Raw genomic sequence first — 23937 nt, 5'->3', positions numbered from 1 at the left:
TTTTGGCTTTCACGATTTCTGATGAGAAATTGGCTATTAACTTTTATGGAGGATCCCTTGTGCATTTCAATTCACTTCTTTCTTGCTATCAAGATTTTCTCTTTATCTTTGGCTTTTTATAGTTTGATTATAGTGTGTCTCTGGATAAATCTTTTTCAGTATATCCTACTTAGAGTTCATAGAGTGTCTTGGATATGTAGATTCATTTCTGTTATTAAATTGAGAAAGTTTTTGACCATTATTTCTTCAAATATTCTTTCTGCCCCTTTTTCTTTCATCTCTTTCTGGGGCTTCCATTATGTGTATTTGGGTATAATTGATGGTGCCTCACAAGTCTTTTAGGCTCTGTTTCTTTTTCTTCATTTCTTTTTTATTTCAGTTCCTTAGATAGCATAATTTCTTCTATCTTCAGGTTCACCAATTATTTCTTCCCTCTGTTCACATCTGCCATTTGAATCACTCTGGTGAATTTTTCATTTCAGTTTTTGTACTTTTAAGCTCCAAATTGCCTTTCTGGTTCTTTTTTATAATTTTTATCTTTTTATTGGTATTCCGCATTTGTTGGGATGTTGTTTTCCTGGTTTCTTTAATTCTTTGTCTGTGGTTTTCTTCATCTTTTGAGCATATTTCAGCTCTTTGTCTAATAACCCCAGTATCTTCATATCCTCAGGGACAGTTTCTTTAATTTCTTTTTTCCTATGAATAGTCCATACCTTCCTGGGTTTTTTGCATACTTTGTAATTTTTATTTAAGACTGGACATTCTGAATATCCTAATAGGCAGAAAGGTAATAAAAGAAAAAAAGAAAAGAAAATACTCTCTGGGTCTTGCAGATTGACTTTGTGTTGGGGCCTTCCTTTAACATTTATCCAGACCTTTTATGATTCTGCATTAGCTTTCACTTTCTGCTAGTAGTGAGCCTAAAGACAGCCAGTTATGAAAGCTTATGGTCTTCCCTGAACATGCATCCCATACTGGATGTATGCATGGCTTTTCTAGGTTTCCCAGTATATGCAAGAGCTTTTCAAAACCCTCATTTCCCCAAAGTCTCTTACACTCCAACTATCTCTCCCTCACTTTCAGCATTTCTGTTATGTGGCTCAACTGTCGTATTTTACACCAGGCTTGTAACACTTGTTCATTTGACTTTCAGTGATTTCAAGGAATGTTTGCCACTTAGGCATATCTACTTCTCTTTCCTGAGAGAGTTCTAATTTAGACACAATAAAGACAGGCCTCTTTCTTTGGTCTTCAGGGAATTTATAGACCTATCAAAACAGATAACATAATTGCTTGGAAACAATATCACTTTCCTCCTTCTGGGACCAGGTACATGGGGAATATCATCTTGATATTTTACTTGGTTGCTGTAAACATTTGACCAACTTTTAGAGCTTCAATAAGGTTGATTCTGACAGCTTTTTCCTTAAAAAGTTGTGGGGGTTCTTTTTGTTTATTTTGAGAGAGGGAAAGCAAGAGAGCACATGCACATGCGGGGGAAGTGGAGAGAGAGAGAGAGAGAGAGAGAGAGAGAGAGAGAGAGAGAATCCCAAGAAGGCTCTTCACTTCCAGCACAGAGTGCAATGTGGGGCTTAAACTCACGAACTGTGAGATCATGACCTGAGCCAAAACCAAGAGTCAGATGCTTAACTGACTGAGCCACCAAGGCACCCCAATTCTGACAGTTTTTACCAGGATTTTTGGTGTTTCTGGGGAAGAATATTCCCTAGTCTCCTTCCTCTGCTATTTCACTGATACCCTCATAAGTTGGGAAATATTTTTCCCTCTTCCTTCTTCTGGAAGACCTGGGTAGATTTGCCATTATCTCCTTCTTAAATGTTCAGTAGAATTCATTAATGAAGCCATCTGGGCCTGGAGTTTTCTTTTTGGGAAAGTTTTTAACTACAAATTTATAGATACAGAAATCATTCAAGTCATCTGTTGTTTATTGAATGAACTTTGACAGTCTTTGTCTTTGAAGGAATTTGTCCATTTCATCTAAATTGTCAAGTCCTTTCTAATATTTGTTTAAAGACCTTAAACTAACTCCCTAGTGATAACTTAATCTTCCTGTTGTTTCTATACAGTTTATTTCCTTAATCTTCTCTTTACCTTTTTACTTTTTTTACTTTCTCTTCTCTACTGTTTTTACTTACTTACTTTTTTACTTTTTTACTCTGAGACATTCAGTATTGCTTTACTTACTTTTAGAACAACCATCTATAACCAAATCATTATTTAGGACCCTCAGAATCTTGTTTGTAGTCAACCTCTTTAAATTCTCAGCTATTTTTTTATTTTTCCCTTCCCCTATTATATTAATTTACTTCTAAATCTTTAATTGTGTAAATGACTTATTAGCCATTATTTATACTTTGTTTGGAACTTATAATAGAATTTTCTCAAAAACTCAACTTACAACTTTTATAATAGAACCCATTTATTCACTAGAAACTGGCTGTGTTCGGTCAGCATGGTTTAGAGTCATTCAGCATAGGATAATATATAAACCGTGGTGCTATGCAGCCTGGGCTTTGACCTTAGCTTTGCCATTTACTAGATGTGTACCCTGATTTCTCCTCTGGGTTTCTTTTCCTCCATATGAAAAGTGGAGATGATAATTCTCACTTACTTCAAATAAGAGTTAAATGAATTAAGGGGCTCAGTCGGTGGAACATGGAACTCTGGATTACTGCACCATGAGTTCAAGCCCCGCATTAGGCATAGAGCCTACTTAAAAAATAAAAGAATTAAATTAGTTAGAAAACAGTCTAGTACACAGTAAGATCTCAACAATTGTTAACCACCACGTATTATTATGCATCAATGATGATTCTGTCTTAAAAATGGAAACTTTTAATAGGTAGGGACAAAGGTTTCTATTTATCAAATTTTATTTACATACAGGACAATGCCTTGATGAGTGTCTTATTTTGATGAAGGGTGGGGTCTCTTTTTGAAAAAGTTTTTTGAAAATTATATCCCAACTATATAATGAAAAGTAACAAATACAGCCTCATTCCATGTCTCTCTTTCCTCCAGATACAGAAAACAGTCAATATATAATTTTTAGCTTCTTGGATTTTGGTATTTTTGAGCTCTTCTGGGCCAGCAGCTGGTGAATGGGACTCTGTACAATAGATAGTGCTCTGTTTTGGGGAAGGGAAGGGTCTTTTTCAGTTTTGTGTGGAAAGCTGTCCAGATCTTTGCTTTAGAAAGATTTCACTGTGTACATTTCACTGTGTTGCACTTCATGTTTGGTAATGAATGAAACTATAAATTCATGTGGTATATGACAGGTGTGTGTTAAAGAAAAATGTCATAAAGTTTTTCTGAAAGAATACCCAAGAAACTGGTAACATTGGTTGCCTGTAGACTGGGAGAATGGATGGTTGGTGGATAGGAACTTTTGTTAGTCTTTGTTAGCGTGATAGGTGAAAATGGATCTTGTTTTCATTTGTACCCAGTCAGTCATAGAGCCAAGATTTGAAACTAGGTTCGTGTGTGTGTGTGTGTGTGTGTGTGTGTGTGTGTGTTTTATTTATTTTCTGAGAGAGAGAGAGTGTGTGTGTGTGAGCAGGGGAGGGTCAGAGAGAGAGGGAGATACAGAATCTGAAGCAGGCTCCAGGCTCTGAACTAGCTGTCAGCACAGAGCTGGATGCGGTGCTTGAACCCACGAACTGTGTGATCATGACCTGAGCTGAAGTAGGACGCTCAACTGATTGAGCCACCCAGGCGCCCCAGAAACTAGGTTCTTAACTGAGCTGGCACCCTTGCTACAAAACCAGAACTAATATTCTTTACTATATGTACTGCCTCAACATAGTGAATAAGATTAAACATCTTTGCATATTTTATAAGACAATTTGCACTTCTTGTTTATGTGCCCTCTGTCCATATTTCTCTTTTGTGTTTACTATCATTTTTTAAATGTCTTGTTACTAGTAAGCATCACAGAAATTCAACCAAGAAACATTGAGATGCTAAAAATGGTGGATGAACAGCAATAGCACTGCTAGGAATTTACCCAAGGGATACAGAAATGCTGAGGCATAGGAGCACATGTACCCCATTGTTCATAGCAGCACTCTCCACAATAGCTAAAACATGGAAAGAGCCTAAGTGTCCATCAACAGATGAATGGATCAAGAAGATGTGGTTTCTCTATACCATGGAATACTACATGGCAATGAGAAACAATGAAATCTGGCCATGTGTAGCAACATGGATGGACCTTGAGGGTGTTATGCTGAGCGAAATAAGTCAGGCAGAGAAGGACAAATATCATACGTTTGCACGTATAGGAGGATTAGGAGGAACTTGACGGAGGAACAAGGGGGAGAAGAAGGGGGGAAATGGTGGGGGAAAGGGAGAGAGGCAAACCATGAGAGACTTTTGAATGCTGACAAAAACTGAGGACTGCTGGATGTGGGGGGGAGGAGGGATGGGCATGGAGGAGGACACTTGTGGGGATGAGCACTGAGTGTTATGTGGAAACTAATTTGACAATAAACTATTTGTAAAAAATAATAATAAAAAATAAAAAAAATAAAAAATAAAAATGGTGGGTGAAAAGGTGTATAGACAACAATATATTTACAGAGACCTTAAATATTCCTTCTACCCCAAAAACATTGATTAAAGTTTTAAAAACTCCACTGATTGAATATAAAAGGGGAAAATGGAACTTTACAATAGAGAAAGAAACCTGGCAGACACCAATTCAGACATGTGATTAAGGGTAATTTTACTAGTAATGAAACAAATCAAAATTATGAACCACATGATAAGATGCAGTGAGAAGAACACAGCATCCCTTCTGTGATTTTTCTGCCAAAGTTTCAAACCTTGAATCTAATCATGAGGAAACATCAGTTAAATTGAGATTCTAAAAAGTAACTGGACAGTAATCCTCAAAAATGTCAAGGCCATGAAAGACAAGAAAGTAAATTTGAAATTATCTCAAAATAAAAAAAATTATCATTTCATAGCTTGAGACCAATTCATTTTATCAAACCAATATTAAAATCCACTAAGATAAATGTATAACTAATTTTTAGAGGTGTGTTTACTTAAAAAATTAATTAAGTTGATTTCTGAACTTCCTTTGTGCTCTTCAAATCCAAGTCAGTTTTAAAACCATTACATACAGTCTTTTCTCATGTTTATGGATTTCATATTTGGAATTTGACTGTTTGCTAAAATTGATTTGTAATCCCCAAATCAGTACTCTGAATACTTTTATGGTGATTCATGGATATACACAGAGCAGCGAAAAACTATAGTCATCAGATATACATCTGAGATCAACAAGGCACTCTGCCTTTTTTTTTTTAAATCTATTAAACTATAAACAAGTGTCCTTTTTGCTATTTGCTTAGCATATTTTGCACATTTGCAGCATTTTGTTAGTGATTTCTGTGTTAAAATAGCCTCCACCTGTAGTGCTGAAGTGCTGAATACAGTGCTCCCAAGCACTAGAAGGCTGTGATGTGCCTTTTGAAGAAGAAAAATGTATACTAGATTTACTTTGTAATGGGATGATATAGAGTGCTGTGGGCCATGAGCACAGTGAATAAATTAATAAATATTTTTAAAGATGTCTTTAAACAGGGGGCGCCTGGGTGGTTGAGCATCTAGCTTCAGGTCATGATCTCACAGTTCATGAGTTCGAGCCTCACTGTCAGTGCAGACCTGCTTGGGTTTCTCTCTCCACTCTCTCTGCCCCCACCTCAAAATAAATAAACTTTAAGAAAAGATGTCTTTAAACAGAAACACAAATGAAACAAGATTATTTATTGATAAGTTAGCAAAACTCTTGTGGCCAGAGGCTCACAGGAGTTTAACCCTGTATTTCCCCTAGGAGCAGTGGTTCAGTGTTCACTAATTCAGCATTTACAGTAACTTTGTAGAACATAACTACCATAAATAATGGATGCAATTGTACTTCTAACATAAATACCAAATTTCTACCTCAGAGAGGTACACAGTTACCTTAAACTCCAGATGATCAATATCTATTCTTCAGGTTTTTCTAAAATTTGAGAAATAGATTATTATTTAATGAGAGGATTATTAATTGACTGATATCTATACTTGTTGTTTGAATTTTAATTTTTACTCAGTAGTCAGAGCCTGGAACATATATTAAAATAGATTTCAAGATTCAATATAAATTTTGGGGCACTTGGGTGGCTCAGTTGGTTGAGCATCCAACTCTTGATTTTGGCTCAGGTTGTGATCTCATGGTTCATGAGTGTAAGCCTCGTGTGGGGCTCTGCACTGACATTGCAGAGCCTTCTTGGGATTGTGTCTCTCTCTCTTTTTCTCTCTCAGTAAATAAATAAACGTAAAAAATCTTCAGTATAAATTTCAGCCTTAAAAGATATAATCTTGGATTTGTGCTGTGGCACTGAGGCAGGCAGCTTAGAAGAGCTAAGGGAGGGGCGCCTGGGTGGCTCAGTCGGTTAAGCATCTAACTTCAGCTCAGGTCATGATCTCGTGGTTCGTGAGTTCGAGCCCCACATAGGGCTCTGTGCTGACAGCTCAGAACCTGGAGCCTGCTTCAGATTCTGTGTCCCTCTCTCTGCTCCTCCCCTGCTCACACTGTCTCTATCAGAAATAAAAAACTTAAAAAAAAAAAGAAAAGAAAAGAAGAGCTAAGGGAACAGGAAAGATGGCATCAGGAGTGGGCCATGGTGCAGGTATTCATTTAGCATATGCCTAGAATAAACATTACCAAATTTCCTACAGGTTTGAATCTGTTTGCCACAGAACAGAGATTATTAGGAAAACACTAAAAATGTTGCCAAGATTGCTAACTAGAATTTTAGCTTAAAATAGGCTTATGAGATAAAATGCTCAGATTAAGTGTTGCATGGAATATATACTAAAAATTATTTGTTAGTTATCTGAAATTAAAATTAAGTGGTATTCTATATTTGTTAAATTCGACAACCCTTACCTTAATTTTTTTGAAAGTGTTTTAAAGGCACAAGAACTAGGAATATCAGCAGGTCAAAGGCTTTGAAGCTGAATAAAAACAAATCCAAAAACAAGTCTTAAAGATTCTGGATAGACAATTTGTCAAATGTACAAAATCTGCTTTTTATTTTAAAAAAAATTTTTAAGGTTTATTTTTGAGAGAGAGACATAGTGTGAGCAGGGGAATGGCAAAGAGGAAGGGAGACACAGAATCTGAAGCAGGCTGCAGACTGAGCTATCAGCACAGAGCCCAACACAGATCGTGAGATCATTCAACTGAGCCAAAGTCGAACACTTACCCGACTGAGCCACCCAGGCATCCCAAAATGTTCTTTAAAAAGTTCAAACCAACTTTCCCCAAAAGGGAAACTATTGTTCATTACTGATATAGGTGAATACTGCAGAAGAAGACCGCTTTAGATACTACCATTCAAAGTAGTTTAAAGAAAAAGAAAATGCCAACCCTTTAAATTTCACAGTTAGAATGAAATACTCTTTACTAAAAGGAAAAAAAGCTCACCTAGAGATTGAAGATAGCCTCGTGCCAAAATTCCATCAAATTCAAAGCTCATTTCTGAAGTAGAATTAGTGGCTGTTGATTGAAATAACATGCCTATGAATGAATAATGACAGACCTGTAACCTTGACGAACCATGTAACTTTTTTCAACTGCTTACATTTATGGGTAACTCTTAAGAAGTTAAGTTAAACCCTGATTGCTTACTTGTTCCTCATCTTTTGATAATGTGACCCTTTACAAATCTCTGAAGTCTAAAATATTTTATGATAGCTGTGTAAAATATTGGTTAAAGAACATTCTTTTATCTCATGTCACTAAAAATCTCAGCACTTCTATTTCTTTAAAGATACTGTTTGAGGGGCGCCTGAGTGGCTCAGTTGATTAAGCGTCCAACTTCGGCTCAGGTCATGATCTCACAGTTCGTGGGTTTGAGCCCCGGGTCGGGCTCTGTGCTGACAGCCAGCTCAGAGCCTAGAGCCTAGAGCCTACTTCAGATTCTGTATCTCCCTCTCTCTCTGACCCTCCCCTGCTCATGCTGTCTGTCTGTCTGTCTCTCTCTCTCAGAAATAAATAAAAACATTTAAAGATATACTGTTTGACATTTATTATAGGCAGTGAGGTCACTCAAGGAGACAATCGAAGACTGTTGGGACCAGGATGCAGAAGCTCGGCTTACTGCACAGTGTGCTGAGGAGAGGATGGCTGAACTTATGATGATATGGGAAAGAAACAAATCTGTGAGCCCAACAGTCAATCCCATGTCTACTGCTATGCAGAATGAACGGTAAGACCTAGTGGGGTTTCGCATTCATCAGCCAATATTGAAAATTGAGGCTAAACAGAGAATAGGAAAAATGTATTAAACCAGTCTAATAGGCAATGATTAATTCATACACTCTAACATTATACTTTTTCTTTCAATATGCTCGTTTTTTCACAGAGATTTTTGTTTGGTACAAGTGCAAGATGGAATCTGTTTTTCTGTATCTCAAAATACAGTAAAAGAGGCTAGTCTTTATTATTAATGCTCCTACTTCCCTAAAATAAAAAAGGCAAACATTTTCATAGTTCCAAAAATTTGTAAGCACTTCTACATAAATTGTCTCACTTATTGTTTGTTGTTATTATCTCTCTTTCTCTTGTTTTTAAAATTTTTATTTTTAAAATTTTTAAGAGAGAATAAAACTATGAACTTGCCTGTGTATCTAACCACTGTTTCACTGGAGACTAAGGTTTCTATGCTTCCTATCCAATGCTCTTTTGTATAGAATATACTACTATTACATGAAAGCAATTCATAAGGTCTTTCTATCTCATCATGAATATTATTTTATGAGACATTTCTGTCAGAACTATGATTTTTGGTTCTAAATGAAAGGGCTTTTAAAAATTTTCATTAAAAAATTGGAACTTTCTTTGTTTCATGTTTTGGGTGGGAATTTTCCCACTGGGTTATTTTATTTAAAACATGTTAAAATTTTTTCAGAAAAGCACCCAGGAAAGTGTTACCAGAGAAAACTGAGATAAAAATATACTTGATTATTAAATTGGGGGGAGCTATTTTCTATTTTTCTAATTTCTAGGAGCAATTTGTATTATGAATTGTAGACCCAAAATTGGGTTTACACTGCTTATGTTTAGATTTTTAAGTACTTTTGAATTTTTCCTGAATGGTAAGAAGAAATCCTTGATGTGACCCCACTTTCCTTGTGTTGCCCAATTTTTGCCCCCCGATCCTTCAGCTCTATGCTTTACATGCTGTTTCTCGTGTCTAGTCACTTCAAAATAGTTTTCCCTAAATCATGGTTCATTCTGTAGTCATTCTACTCTAGGTTTCATTGTTTTGAACCTAACCACCCCCCCCCGACCTCTTGTGCCATACAACTGTTTTTTATTCTTCACCTTCCTGTCATTCCCCTCATAACTTTATCAGTCATTCTTTATAGCACCTCTCTTCCTTTAGCTGCTGTTTTTCTCCTATAACATTTGTATCTATTAATGTTGCCATTGTTTAATTAAAGTTACGCCTGGCTTTTATTTTAAATAACCCAAATAAATTACAGTGTAATGCTCAAAAACCATCCCTCTCAATGTGTTGATGGCTGTGAAGACCTGGAGAGCAGTTCTGAATTGTTGTTCCTTTATCTGAATGTCTCACTCTGCATTATACTCTAAGGCTGTAGGACTTTGATTGATATGGCTCAGTTTACCCCCAGGAAGATACATTTCATTGCTAGACTGCCTCTTAATGAAAGCACTTTGGAACAACCTAAAAGCTTATATTCTTTATGCCATTTGGCCGTTGGAACTTAATTGGTATTGTATTTGTTGAGTAGCCACAATGATGTATCTAGGATTGTAGGAGTACAAAAGAAATATACACCATGGCTCCTCCTCTCATGAGGCTTTATGTCTGCATGTGGAAGAATACAATTCATAAAAATATATTTGGTAGTATTATAAAACTATAGAGAACATTTTTAAATTAACTCACAAATGAAAATAATGAACATCTATGAAATCATATTTAGATCTACTTAAGTTTTCCAGTAGTCTTAAATCATATAAAGCTAGCATTTAGCAAATTATTGATACTTGATTATGTGATCAGAATTTTTAAATAACTTCTAGAATAATATGAGTTAGGAATAAAATAAAGAGCAGTTCATACTTTAAAATCAGAGGTCTTACGCTTGGAGGGTCCGTTTGTCATAAATGTACATTCTCAATGTGGCACTTTTTTTCTTTCTTTAAGCAACCTGTCACACAATAGGCGTGTGCCAAAGATTGGCCCTTATCCCGATTATTCTTCTTCCTCATACATTGAAGACTCTATCCATCATACTGACAGCATTGTGAAGAATATTTCTTCTGAGCATTCAATGTCTAGCACACCTTTGACTATAGGGGAAAAGAACCGAAATTCAATTAACTATGAACGACAGCAAGCACAAGCTCGAATCCCCAGCCCTGAAACAAGCGTCACCAGCCTGTCCACCAATACAACAACCACAAACACCACTGGCCTCACTCCAAGCACTGGCATGACCACTATATCTGAGATGCCATACTCAGATGAAACAAATCTTCATGCCACAAATGTTTCTCAGCCAATTGGGCCAACCCCTGTCTGCTTACAACTGACAGAAGAAGACTTGGAGACCAACAAGCTGGACCCAAAAGAAGTTGATAAGAACCTCAAGGAAAGTTCTGATGAGAATCTCATGGAGCATTCTCTTAAACAGTTCAGTGGACCAGATCCACTGAGCAGTACCAGTTCTAGCTTGCTTTACCCACTCATAAAACTTGCAGTAGAAGTGACTGGACAGCAGGACTTCACACAAGCTGCAAATGGCCAAGCATGTTTAATTCCTGATGTTCCACCCACTCAGATCTATCCTCTGCCCAAGCAACAGAATCTTCCTAAGAGACCTACTAGTTTGCCTTTAAACACCAAAAATTCAACCAAGGAGCCCCGGCTGAAATTTGGCAGCAAGCACAAATCAAACTTGAAACAAGTAGAAACTGGAGTTGCCAAGATGAATACAATCAATGCTGCAGAACCTCATGTGGTGACAGTCACAATGAATGGTGTGGCAGGTAGAAACCACAGTGTTAACTCCCATACTGTCGCTACCCAGTATGTTAATGGAGCAGTACCATCTGGCCAGACAACCAATACAGCGGCACACAGGGGCCAAGAAATGCTGCAAAATCAATTCATTGGTGAGGATACCCGGCTGAATATTAATTCCAGTCCTGATGAGCATGAACCTTTACTGAGACGAGAGCAACAGGCTGGCCATGATGAAGGTGTTCTGGATCGTCTTGTGGACAGAAGGGAACGGCCACTGGAAGGTGGCCGAACTAATTCCAATAACAACAATAGTAATCCATGTTCAGAGCAAGATGTTCTTACGCAGGGTGTTCCAAGCACAGTAGCAGATCCTGGACCATCGAAGCCCAGAAAAGCACAGAGGCCTAATTCTTTGGATCTTTCAGCCACAAATGTCCTTGATGGCAGCGGTTTGCAGTGTAAGTGCAGGGATCATTTAATCTCTCCTGCTTGTCTTTCGGGACAATTTAAATAATTAATTAGATAAAATCAAATTGTGTTTCAACTAGCAATTACTTATTTTTACCACTTTTGGAAATAAACCACTTGGTTGGACCTCAAAAGTAATCATACTATTGCAAAGAAAAAAGTAATTTTTTGTTGCTGATAATGAAATAGTCAATGTCACAATAGTCAGAATAATTACCAACTTAATACATACTTTATGTAGCTCCTGGTTTATAATGCAGTTTACATAAATACTGTGAATCATTGAGATTAAGTAAATACGTGTTTAAAAGCTTCAGGTAAGGGGCACCTGGGTGGCTCAGTCAGTTAAATGTTTGACTTCAGCTCAAGTCATAATCTCACAGTTGGTGAGTTTGAGCCCCACATCAGGCTGTCTGCTGTCAGCACAGAGCCTGCTTCAGATCCTTTGTCTCCCTCTCTCTCTTCCCCTCCTGTGCTCATGCACATTCTCTCTCTGTCATGCGCATGCACTGGTGCACTCTCTCTCAAAAATAAATTTTTTTTAAAAAAACCTCCAGGTAAAATGATGCCAGTAGAACTTTTGAAAGAGTTTGTTGAGTATATTAATATCTATTATAGACACATGTAGATTTTATCAGACTAACCTTAATAAATCTTAGAAGTCCAGAGAAAATTCAGAAAAAGTCACTATAAAAAAACTAAACTTGTTACGGTTTTTTGGGTTTGTTTTTTTTTTTGTGTGTCATCTTTTTCAAGAGATGTGTTGAGCCGCCTACATGCCTACAGCATTGTGTCATTGGGTCCCCTAGAAATCTAAACAAATAACTCGATACTTGGTTTCTGGCTGTAAAGAGGTTATCACACAAGACAGGAGAGCTTACCAAAATCTTTAACAGTCATCATTATACAAAACAATTTATCTTTTAGACTGACAGCACTTTATGGGAAATAAAAGGAAAGTCATGTTTTATGGTTGTTGTCAAGGACTACAAAATGGGATGAAAGGATTTAGCGCTCAAAAATTAATCAGCAGAGAGGCACCTGGGTGGCTCAGTTGGTTAAGCGTCCGACTTCGGCTCAGGTCATGATCTCACGGTTCATGGGTTCGAGCCCTGCCTCGGGCTCTGTGCTGACAGCTAGCTCAGAGCCTGGAGCCTGTTTCGGATTCTGTGTCTCCCTCTCTCTCTGACTCTCTGACCCTCCCCTGCTCACGCTGTCTGTCTGTCTGTCTCTCTCTCTCAGAAATAAATAAAAACATTTAAAAAATTTTAAAATTAATCAGCAGAGGGGCACCTGGTTGCATGTAGAACATGCAACTTGATTTTGGGGTTCGAGCCCCACATTGGGCATTACTTAAAAATTTAATCAGTAGACTCAGGTTATGGTCTCACAGTTCGTGGGTTCGAGCCCCGCGTCAGGCTTGGTTGCTGACAGCTAGCTCAGAGCCTGGAGCCTGTTTCTGATTCTGTGTCTCCCTCTCTCTCTGACCCTCCCCTGCTCACGCTGTCTCTCTCTCTCTCTCAGAAATAAATAAAACATTAAAAAAAAAATCAGTAGAATCTAGCCCTTTGCCAGAATGGCTTGTATCATAGATCAATTGACACACCTGCGGCAGGGCTTCATATCACTAAAATGTCTTGTCAGGTGTGGGAAAGGGGAATTACTAGAAAATTTATATTATATTTATGTCATTCTTCTGAAAATATTATATGCCAGATGCCTTTAAAATTTGATTTTTTGGTGGGTGCCTGGGTGGCTCAGTTGATTAAGCAATGACTCTTGATTTTGACTTAGGTCTGATCTCCTGGTTCATGGGTTTGAGCCCCAGAAACCTCCTTAGGATTCCATCTCCTCCTCTCTCCACCCATCCTCCACTTGCTCAAGCACATCTCTCTCTCTCTTTCTCTCACTCTCTCTCTCTCAAAAAATAAAATTAAAAAAATTTGATTCTCTTTGAACATTAATTAAAATGGCTCAATGCATTTGTCAAGTTAGGATCACTACCAATAACCAAAGGATTTGAGAATACAGTTTTCATTTTCTCCTTTATTTTTGCTTGCCCTGTAGAATAATTCAACCAGTTATAAAAACATTGGACTTGAAGAGTCTCAAAATAAGTTGGTTAAGTTTTTTTTAGAAAATAATTACCTGTAATTATGAATTTCAAGTAGTAATTTTTAAAATATCCTGTAGATATTAGTCTGATATGTTCTTAGGTTACAACCCTAGGTTTTTACTATTTTGAGAGTTTCTTTATATATAGTTTATTTTTCTGTGCTTTTATTTCTAGTAGGTGAATCAACACAAGATGGCAAATCAGGATCTGGTGAAAAGATCAAGAAACGTGTGAAAACTCCTTATTCTCTTAAGCGGTGGCGCCCCTCCACCTGGGTCATCTCCACTGAACCTCTGGACTGTGAGGTCAACAACAACGGCAGTGACAGGGCAGTTCATTCCAAATCCAGCACCGCAGTTTACCTTGCAGAAGGAGGCACTGCCACTACTATGGTGTCTAAAGATATAGGAATGAACTGTCTGTGAAATAGTTTCAAGCCTATGGAGTGAAATTATTTTTTGCATCATTTAAACGTGCAGAAGACATTAAAAAAAAACTGCTTTATCTTCCTGTCAGTATCCCCTCCTACCCCTGCAACAGGACTTGCTTTAAATAGATTTCAGCTATGCAGAAAAATTTAGCTTATGCTTCCATATTTTTTAATTTTGTTTTTTTAAGTTTTGCACTTTTGTTTAGTCTCATTAAAGTTATATTTGTCTGTTATGACCACAGAATTATATGTGTGTGTATCAAAAGTGGTCTCAAAATATTTTTTTAAGAAAAAAAGCAAAAACGATGTATTGCTGATAATCAGTTTGGACCAGTTTCTAAAGGTCATTAAAACAGAAGCAAATTAAGACAGGTTTGACTGCAGTGGTGTCTGGTATCCATGTTTTCTTTCTGGGCACAAGCTAGTGTATATGTTGAACTGTTCTGAACATATTACCTGTTGGACATTCTTTTCTCTTGTGTTTCGTTTGAACGTGCAATAGTCTATAGTTCACAAATAAGCTTTCTTATAAGCTCTCTTCCTAACAGAGTACACATTCTTCCAAAATTTTTCTGCCCCATCCCCCATACTTTTGGCAGGTCAGTTCTATGACAGTGAATTTTGCACAAGAGAAAGCAGCTACCTGATTTCTTGCTTTCTCTCTCCTAATGGAGAATGCAGAAACATTGTCTCAAAGGGCTCTAGGGGAGGAACTACCAAAACCTAGTTTGAAATGCCATTTCTTTTAACCTTCCAAGTCCTAAACGTTTCTTTCCAGGCATTTTAACAAACATATTTGTTTATGGTTTTTGGAAGTTCGTAAGAGAGCATAGAACAAAGTAGATGAAGTCAAATATTAGCCTTTTTTCATTTTATTTTATTTTTATATGTGTGTTCATGTTCCATATTCATTTATTTAAGAAGCACATTTTTATCAGAAAACTTACAGAGCTATACTTATATGGAATTTTTAAGTAGGTAGATGGTTAAGACTACATAGTGTTAATAGCCTTCATTCTCTGAATAGGCCATCTTTGACTCAAATAAAATTACATTTCCCATTTAAAATAACTTCAAAAATAATTTGTAGTTTTGAACTGGTAGTATCTTTTTATTCCCTTCCCAAGCAAAGCCTGGTGACTTTATCTGAAAATGAGTCCTCTTCCCACGACCTAAAACACTGTGTGGAAAAATCATTCATCTAGCATGCCACATCCCTGTGGAAGGAAGGATTGCTGCCAAACCTATCATTGTTGAGCAGACTGAGGCTTACCTCTCTTTTTTCATAACTGTTTCTTCACTAATCCTATTTTCATAATTTCTCTTTTTGTCAGTTTTCATACGATCTTTGATATGTGAGAAGCATTTATTATTTACATTATAATAGAGTATACCTTTTAGTGATAACATGTTATGTATCCTTCAAATCATATTGTCTTTAAAAGCTTCCTTTGCTTCTTTCATTACTGATAACTGTCTCTAAACAACACCTCAACATTTTTTTAAATAAAGCACTTTATGTCAAATAAGGGACTTTTTTTATAAGCACAAATTATTTTCTATCAATTTGCAAACAGTGATGATCTCACTTAATTTTTCCAAATTCTCTAGATAGATGTTATTTAACTAAGTTCTAAGATTTCTCTGGGAGATAAAAAACCAAGAGGAAAACACAAATCCCCATATACTTTCTTTTAGGTTTTCATCTCCTGAACAATATTTTCTCACTCATATTCTTCTGTCTTCACCATTTAGCTAATGACAAGCCAAATTTCCCAATTTTCTGTCCAAAATATTTATGATTTACTGTATAAGCCTTCTTTTACTTTTTTTTTATGTGTGATGATCCTATGAGTTAGATGTTATATCACTTAACATTTATTCTAATGGATGGCTAAACACAGTTTTGAATTTTTAGAATTAATATTCTTTTTCTAGTGCCCAGGACTTCCACCTTTTATGTTTTATTGACCCTTCTATTGATTCAGATTCTTAACATATTTTTCAGTCTTCTGGAATAATTAGTTATTCTTCTGTCAATGAAACAAATTGTTTATATTCTTTCTCACTAAATTTTCACTTAGTTCTCTTGCCTTTAAATGTCTTTGAACTGCATGTCAGAATATTATTTGAAAACATTTGTAGGTATCTTTGAGTCAAAACAAATTATATTCCTTCTCCAATTGAAAGCATTGAGGATGAATGACTATTTGAGATCTAACTTATCTTTTCCTGACAGAAGAAGAGTTATCTTACACTCTACCTTGTGTTTAGGCTAGTAGGTTGTAATTTTCTAGCATTTTTTTGATGTTTAATAATAAAATGCTTTTAAAAATTAATATACCAAATTAAAAAAATCCTTATAAGTTTCCCGTTTCATGCAAGCATGTTTAAAACAAATAATTCTCTTTCCCTAGTTTTTTAGTAGACTCTGGAAAAAGTAGAAGTAGAAAGTGTAGATCATTTTAATAAATTTTAAATTAAATTTTACGTCAGACGGATTCAGAATCTGTAATCTACAAGCAAGCAAAATTACTTAAAATACTTGGTAACTTTATTCATCTAATAATAAATGGTTCTTGAAGCTAATATTTAACTGCTATCACAAAATTTTGCATGTAGAAAAGCATTTGGGTCCTTATGAATAAGATATTGAATGAAATAAAATGTTTAATGAATAAATATTAAAATTCATTTTGCTAGTTTTACAACCTCAAAAGCATCATAATTGGTAATCAAAATCTAATATTAATCCCTTAACTATCCTAATTGTATATCAGAACTAAGTCATTGAAAGAACTTGATTTGAATTGTGTTTAAACGATGATGAGTAATTATAAATCCTAACAGTGTTCCCCCTTTTAAATTCATAATTTGAGGGGGGGAACATTATCAGTGTAAAATGTTATGTGAATGCACAGGAATTAAATAATGCTAACTGACAATTTATTATATGCTGAATGCTGGGGTATACATACTCAATATCTTTTAATCCTCATAGCAACCATTTGAGGATTATAGTTAATATTCCCACTTTACAGATTGAGGAAACTGAAACTAAGAGAAGCTAAGTAATTTGCCCAAGTTCCACATCCTAGTAATAGAGAATGCTGGATTTTAACCTCGGGGTTACCTCTCCAGATCTCTTTCACCCACACTATACTGCCTACACACAGTGTGCCAGCATGTGTAATATATTGACATTTTGTAAGAAATTCAGATTATTGCACTCCCAGCACCGTTGTGGCTTGTATATAAGCCAAACCAGATACCTTAATGACTTTAGAAGTTAGGCAAACATACAGCCTGTAGACATGTCTATGCTGACTATTACTTGAGGAATAATTACTAATTCAAGATAAAATTCAGTCCCCCATCTGCCATCATGAATCTCAAAATAATTTCACTTTTCTTCAATCCTAATATTCTTACATTGCAGACAGAACTAAATGTAAAGTAAATTTTAAGGGACAAGTGAAGGTGGCTTTTGGGAGCAGAGAGTTTCCCCTAACTTGGTTCCAGACTTGATTTGGAGGAATTAATTTAACATGGACTGTAAGTCTCATCAATTCTTTGACTCCATCTTGAAAATTTCTGCTTGTAGTGATAGAAAGTTTTATTAATCCAGAAAACTAATTGAGAAGGATATAGGAAGGATACAAGGATCATATCTTTCTTATAAAGCTGTTTCAGTAGCTTCCTTACATGTATACACTTATTCCAGAAAATATACATTGTTTGTGAATGTGAAAATAACTAAAGAAAGGTGAGAACACACAAGCAAGTATGTGTTTCAGTGGGAATTGTCACAAAATTTGACAAGTATTTGTATTTAAAATATTTTCAAGTTTGGTATCTAAAGCCAAATGGAATACCTGGTAGGCTGCAGTTATTTACTGAACTTCACATCTTCTGTAAACCTCTCTTCAAACTCATTTGAAATGGAAAAATATTTCAATACATTTTGTCTTTCTTTATATTTATGGAAACGAATATTTCATTGGAGGTAGTTAGCTCCTAGAACTTGAGATTACATTGTATTTCTATACAACCTTTTATAAATTCATGTTGAACTTAAAACCAGTGATGTGCAGGTGATTGCATAACCATTCACAGATTACTATATCTATTACTTTATCTTCCAAGCTAACTTACTAGAATCTGTACACACATTAGTTGATTATCTAGACCTGTTATTCCAGAAATTGTGTAACACTTCCACATATACCCCAAGAGGTTTATTTCAGACTGAAATGGGTCTAAATATACCTTTTGCTGTCAGTTTGCTCTTTAGCAAATAAAATTGTCTTTTAATTTGTAGATTCTGAACAATGCAAACTTTAACCAAAACTACATGATCTACTCTTAAATATGTTCTTTGATTTAGTAAATCTGTCAAATTACTGTTTGAGCTAGTTACACAAATGTTATTATCAAATGAAGGCTTTTCTATAGCTTTTCAGATTAAACTAACAGAAGAAAAGAGGAAATCTCAGGGTGCTGTGGTGCACCTACCCATTACTTTCCTTCAATCATCTCTTTCTGACTTACTCTTTCTCTTGGTTATCTGACTTGCAATCTTCTGTATCAGGAAAATTTTCTTCATGTCTATTCTGCTTCTCTCCTGTTTCATCTTAAAAGCATTTCTCCTCTCCACCACTAAAAAGAGAGTGAGTTGGTCATCTTCTCCAGTATTGCTTTTCTTCAGTATGCTTCAGGCTTCTCAACATCTAAGTTCTTCAGACAAAATTACTTTGGTTTCCTTAGCATTTTCTTCTCTGCCCTATTTTAGTAACTATTTATGCTTAAGAACCTAAAATTATATTTTATGTTCTATTCAAATTCATTACTCCAGTTAAGTAATAGTTCGGTAGAATAGAATTAAAAATTAGGATGTTACCGTTTGATAATGAATCCAACCATCAGATTGTCAGAAAATCAGTACTTAATTTAATTTTATATTATCTAACATTTTCTATTGTGGAGTTTTACAGTTTTATATTCTCATTAGTTAAAACTAAAAAGCCATGCATACAGAATTGTATGTAATTTTGCCATTAAAATTTTTAAACTATATTGCAGCAAGCTTAACATTGTGATTGAGCCACAACATTTTACATATTTCTTTGTATCAAATGTTAAACACAAAATGCAAGATTAACTTTCAAAAACCTTACAGTAATTAGGTATTATCTATGAACATTTCTGCAGACCACTTTTGAAATACTTATTATTTTGCATAGACTGGACTATAACAATTTTCATTTAACTTTTAAGTGGCTGGCTAAAATTGAGTGTGCATATAAAGCAAAATTTAGGATTTTATCTCATGGCTGATACATTTGAAAATACAGAATTCAGAAGATTTTATGCTGTGTGTTAAAATTGTGCCCCAAATCTATCAGATCTTAAAAAATTCCAATTCTGTTATTACTATGATGTTCATAATGTTACTATGAACATTATTGTGGTGATACTCATTTTTAAACTTAATTTGCAACCCAGATTCTAACATTTGGGTAAGAGAGAAGGAATCTTTAGAAATAAATCACATCACTAGGGCGTCCAGTTTATGATTGAATTTTTAAGCAAATTACTGAATTTTAAACAACTTCTTTAAAATGTTTCAAAAGGCAACATATAGATTTCTTTTCAATTTATTTGTACTTTTAAATTTCAGAAACATCTTCATGTTTTAGACTCACTCTGTAAACCTAACATTACTTAAAAACTCAGGGCCCTTTTCATCCCTTTGCACATGAGAAACTTTGATTGGTAGTAAACAAGCAATTAGTCCAGTTGAATATTTAAAGTGTTTGTTGCACACACATTTCCTTTAATGTTTCATCTTATGATTTGACTTAATTTTTATAGACATAACATCAGATTTCATTAATCATAAAAACTTGCCCCATTCTATAATTACTGAATAGAGGGAAATGACTCAACTAATTGGCTACATGTTGCAGCATATTTAGGCCTTAGAGTGGAAACACCATCTTAAGACCTTTTCTCTTCTTTGGGTAAATGGTTATACATGATGGGACAAATCATTTCATTTTGCTTTGTTTTTTAATGGGAGAACTTAGTAAAGTAGTTCCTCTGAGATAAAAGTTAACTGAGGTAATTTAACATTATAAAACTGTCTTCTAAAAGTGAATTAATGAGTTTATAGTTTTAGTAATAATTTGGATGGTTTTAAGAAGGTAACGTATGGTAAGCTATTTATCACTTTCTCAGATCCCAGTGTTCAAGCTCCAAATTGATATGCTGTATACTTAAAATCCTAACAGTGATTTGTAACCAGTCTCTTGTCTCAGGCTCTCTGCCTTATTACCAATCCTCTTATGTATGATAGGGAAACATATTTTTAAAGAAGCCTAATAATAAAACTAAATTACTAAAAGATGTAATTCAAAGATAGGTTCCAGTTAAAATTGAATTGCTTGGCTTCTGTGGCTTTTCTTTTTCTCGTCACATTTATTTATTTAAAGTTTTTGTATGCCTTGTTGTCATGTTTCCATGGAAATTATATTGTGTAAGTGTTTGTATAAGCTGGAATCATCCTTAATTTTCTGTTGATAATTTTTTCAAATGAAGATAAGTGGATAATTGTAAAGTACACTAACTCTTAGGGTGTTGTAGTAGCTGAAACATGGAGATGTGTAGCTGCCATGGTTTTTCTGAATGGACAGGAGAAACATAAGCTACAGAGTATTCATTTCTGAGGATGCTTTTCTGAAATAAGAAAGGCTGAAAATATTGGCAATTCCTCAGAACCCTCTTTCTTGTTAACGGGTATCTTTTGTTGGTGTGTTTTGCTCTTACATTACAGATAGAATATCATATGAATTTATGAAAAATTACTTTCAGTTATTTTGCTTTTGTAAAAGCCGTCTGAGACCTTGCTATGCTGTATAAGTTGTGTTTGATGGATCAGTGTGAGTATGAAATAAAACAAATCACTTTTCTTTTGTATTATCTATGGATGCCACTATGAAAGCTGACATTAAGCCACTAAAGAGTTTTTTATGAATAATTGTAAGTAAATGCTTTGATATATATAAACCTAAATAAAAAGATTGTATTGCTGCAGAGACATTGGAGAAGGAGATTTTAAGACAGTTCTTTAGGTTTAAAAAAGGCTTGCTGTAAAATGGTGCATTATTCCATTTATTAAAGATCATATTAATGACAACAATGATTGTATCTTTTGATTTTATGAAGTCACCAGAAATTAAGACTATTGGTGTGATATTTTAGGTGTTTTGTACCAGAGTAGTAAATGTCCTAATGTGACTGTCATTACTCAGCATAATAACATTAAAAAAAAATCAACTAACATTAGAATAGTAGTTGCATACTTTCTGTTTTTCAGGCACTGTGGTAGTTTTTCTACATATGTTGATAATCCTCATAGCAATCCTACAAAATACAATATTATCCCTGTTTTAAACATTAAAAAAACTGTTGCTGAAGAAGTTAAATATCTTGTCCAAAGCCACAGAACTGGTTTGAGATTCTAATGAATTTTTCATTTTGCTTTGAAATACAGTTTTCAATCTCTGATTATGCCAAGAGAATTCAAAAATAAAAGTGAAAATGGCCCAGTGGTTAAATAGAATAGCCTGGGACATACATGAAGCAATTTGCAGTTACTGAAAAACTAGCAGGCACCAAAATAATGATATCTATTGGCCTAACATTATGTTTGTGCTAACCATCATCAAATAATCTTTTCAGTTAGATCCTTGAATTTTTATAAGTCTTTGTTAAAATGCAATATGAGTTTTTGAAAGCAACACATTGTTTTTGACTCTAGATGAATCCAGTGTATTAGCTAGGTGTCTGGAACCAGCATGTTTTGAAAGAGTGCTAGATTTGGGCACATGGCTGGTTCAGTAGAGCCATGCGAGCCTTGATATTGGGAGCTGAGTACAAGACCCACATAGAGATTACTTCAAAAAAATAAAAATTTGGGGCACCTGGATGGCACAGTCAGTTAAGCGGCTGACTCTTAATTTCAGCTCAGATGACAGTCTCATGGTTTATGGGATTGAGCACTGCATTGGGCTCTGTGCTGACAGCGTGGAACCTGCTTGGGCTTCTCTCTGTCCCTCTCTCTGCCCCTCCCATGCTCATGCTCTCTCTTTCTCAAAATAAATAAACTTAAAAGAATTAAAATTAATTAATTAAGATATTACCCCAAAAAATAGAAAAAAAGTATTGGGCATGTCTTATTTAGATACCAAGGGAATTTTTGCTTCAGGAGAAGGATGGCCTACTCTAGTAGGCTCTGTTGTCACCTGAAATAATATTTTAAGAATAATAGATTTGGGGTATCTTTTCCCTTTTGATTTGCATGCACAACCTTACATTATAACGTTTTAGGCACTGCTGCAATTCTCTACAAGACATTCAGGATGATGACTAAATGTCGTTAGAGAAACTATGAATATGTAGGCTTGAGAAAAATGTGTAATAATGATCTACTGAAACTTTTAATAAGGACTTATCACAAGTAAAATTATTTTCATTTACACCTATACCTATCTGATCCATCTTCCTAGTTTACATCCTCTGCAAGTGACTAACTTAAGCTAGTGATTAATCTTTTAATTCTAATGATTAATCTTCCTCTTTATTCTCTAGTGCTTTTCAAATTAAATTCTATATTTGGGTAGTTTTCATTTTATTGTTATAATGTATTATTCACTTTTTTGAAATTGAATCAGTGTTACTAGATACCAAAAAGAATGATATTATTCCTATCCCCCAGGAACTTAGACCATCTTGAGGTGGAGGGAAAGCCTACACAAGAAATAGTTACATCCAAAGAAGATGACATGTAAGTGCCCAAATTAATGGTAAACTGTATGCTCAATATGTGTTTGAAGAGCCAAAGAAGACTTTTGTGAGGAAATTATTGCTGAGCAACATCTTGAAAAGATGAGTGGGGTTTTAATAGTGTAAAGGCAGAATATTTGAAGTGATGAAATAAGGGAGAATAGGGACTGGAAATTAGGCAGAACTAGTTCCAAACATCTTTTAAAAGCCAGACCCAGATGTCTAGACTTGCTGTAATAGATAATAAGGAGACCAAATTTTCTTAATAAGGAAGGACCTTGACAGTAATTTGAAGAAGTTTGGACTGACCAGTATGCAGGATAGGTGGAAAGGAAAGTGATTGGACTGAGGGCATAAGAGAAACTACAAATAAAATATAGTTTCCATTGTGACTAAAAAATTCCTTTCTCAGAAGGGCATCAAAATATGTTTTTGTTTTTTAATATTTATTTTTGAGAGAGACAGCATGAGTAGGGGAAGGGCAAAGAGAGAGGGAGACACAGAATCCAAAGTAGGCTCCAGGCTTGAGCTATCAGCATAGAGCCTGATTCAGGGCTCGAACGCAGGAACTGAGATCATGACATGAGGTGAAGTCGGATGCTTAACCGACTGAGCCACCCAGGTGCCTCAAAATACATTTTGGATACCTAATGTGCAATTGTAAAAAGTGCCATAGTAGAAGGTAAAAGACATAGCCCCAACTTCAAGTTGCTTGTTGTTGATTGGGGAAAATTATAGTACAGGTTATAAGTATTATGGCAGAGTGAAAATCCAGTGTATTACAGAAGTACATGGCAAAGATACCTAATCCACTCTTATTGAGTCAGACATAATTTCCCCTTTTGAGAGAACTTTGCTCACTGTCTTAACATAGGAGTGGGAATTAGGCCCTATAGAGGCCTGAGAGGATGCAGCTTTTCCAAGGGGATTGGAGGATATTAAATTGGAGTAGAATTTGGGATACTAAGGGAGAGTATGAAGAGAAATGGCCCAGA

General features: G+C 35.3%; 1 protein-coding gene across 1 annotated transcript in view; it reads left to right on the top strand.

The window, feature by feature from the left end:
- BMPR2 (bone morphogenetic protein receptor type 2) overlaps nucleotides 1–21296 on the top strand; it is a 199243-nt gene extending 177947 nt beyond the window's left edge. Inside the window, exons 11-13 of the mRNA XM_039257389.1 lie at nucleotides 8116–8288; nucleotides 10260–11539; nucleotides 13840–21296. Coding sequence (XP_039113320.1) covers nucleotides 8116–8288; nucleotides 10260–11539; nucleotides 13840–14090 — 1704 coding nt within the window. The 3' untranslated portion in view covers nucleotides 14091–21296. The remainder of the gene's footprint in view (nucleotides 1–8115; nucleotides 8289–10259; nucleotides 11540–13839) is intronic.
- The last annotated feature ends 2641 nt before the right edge of the window (nucleotides 21297–23937 follow it).

Source organism: Hyaena hyaena, unplaced genomic scaffold, assembly GCF_003009895.1.
Source record: "Hyaena hyaena isolate Hyena2069 unplaced genomic scaffold, ASM300989v1 scaffold_615, whole genome shotgun sequence".
In the NCBI taxonomy this organism is placed as follows: domain Eukaryota; kingdom Metazoa; phylum Chordata; class Mammalia; order Carnivora; family Hyaenidae; genus Hyaena; species Hyaena hyaena.
This window is presented reverse-complemented; position numbering and strand designations above follow the sequence as displayed.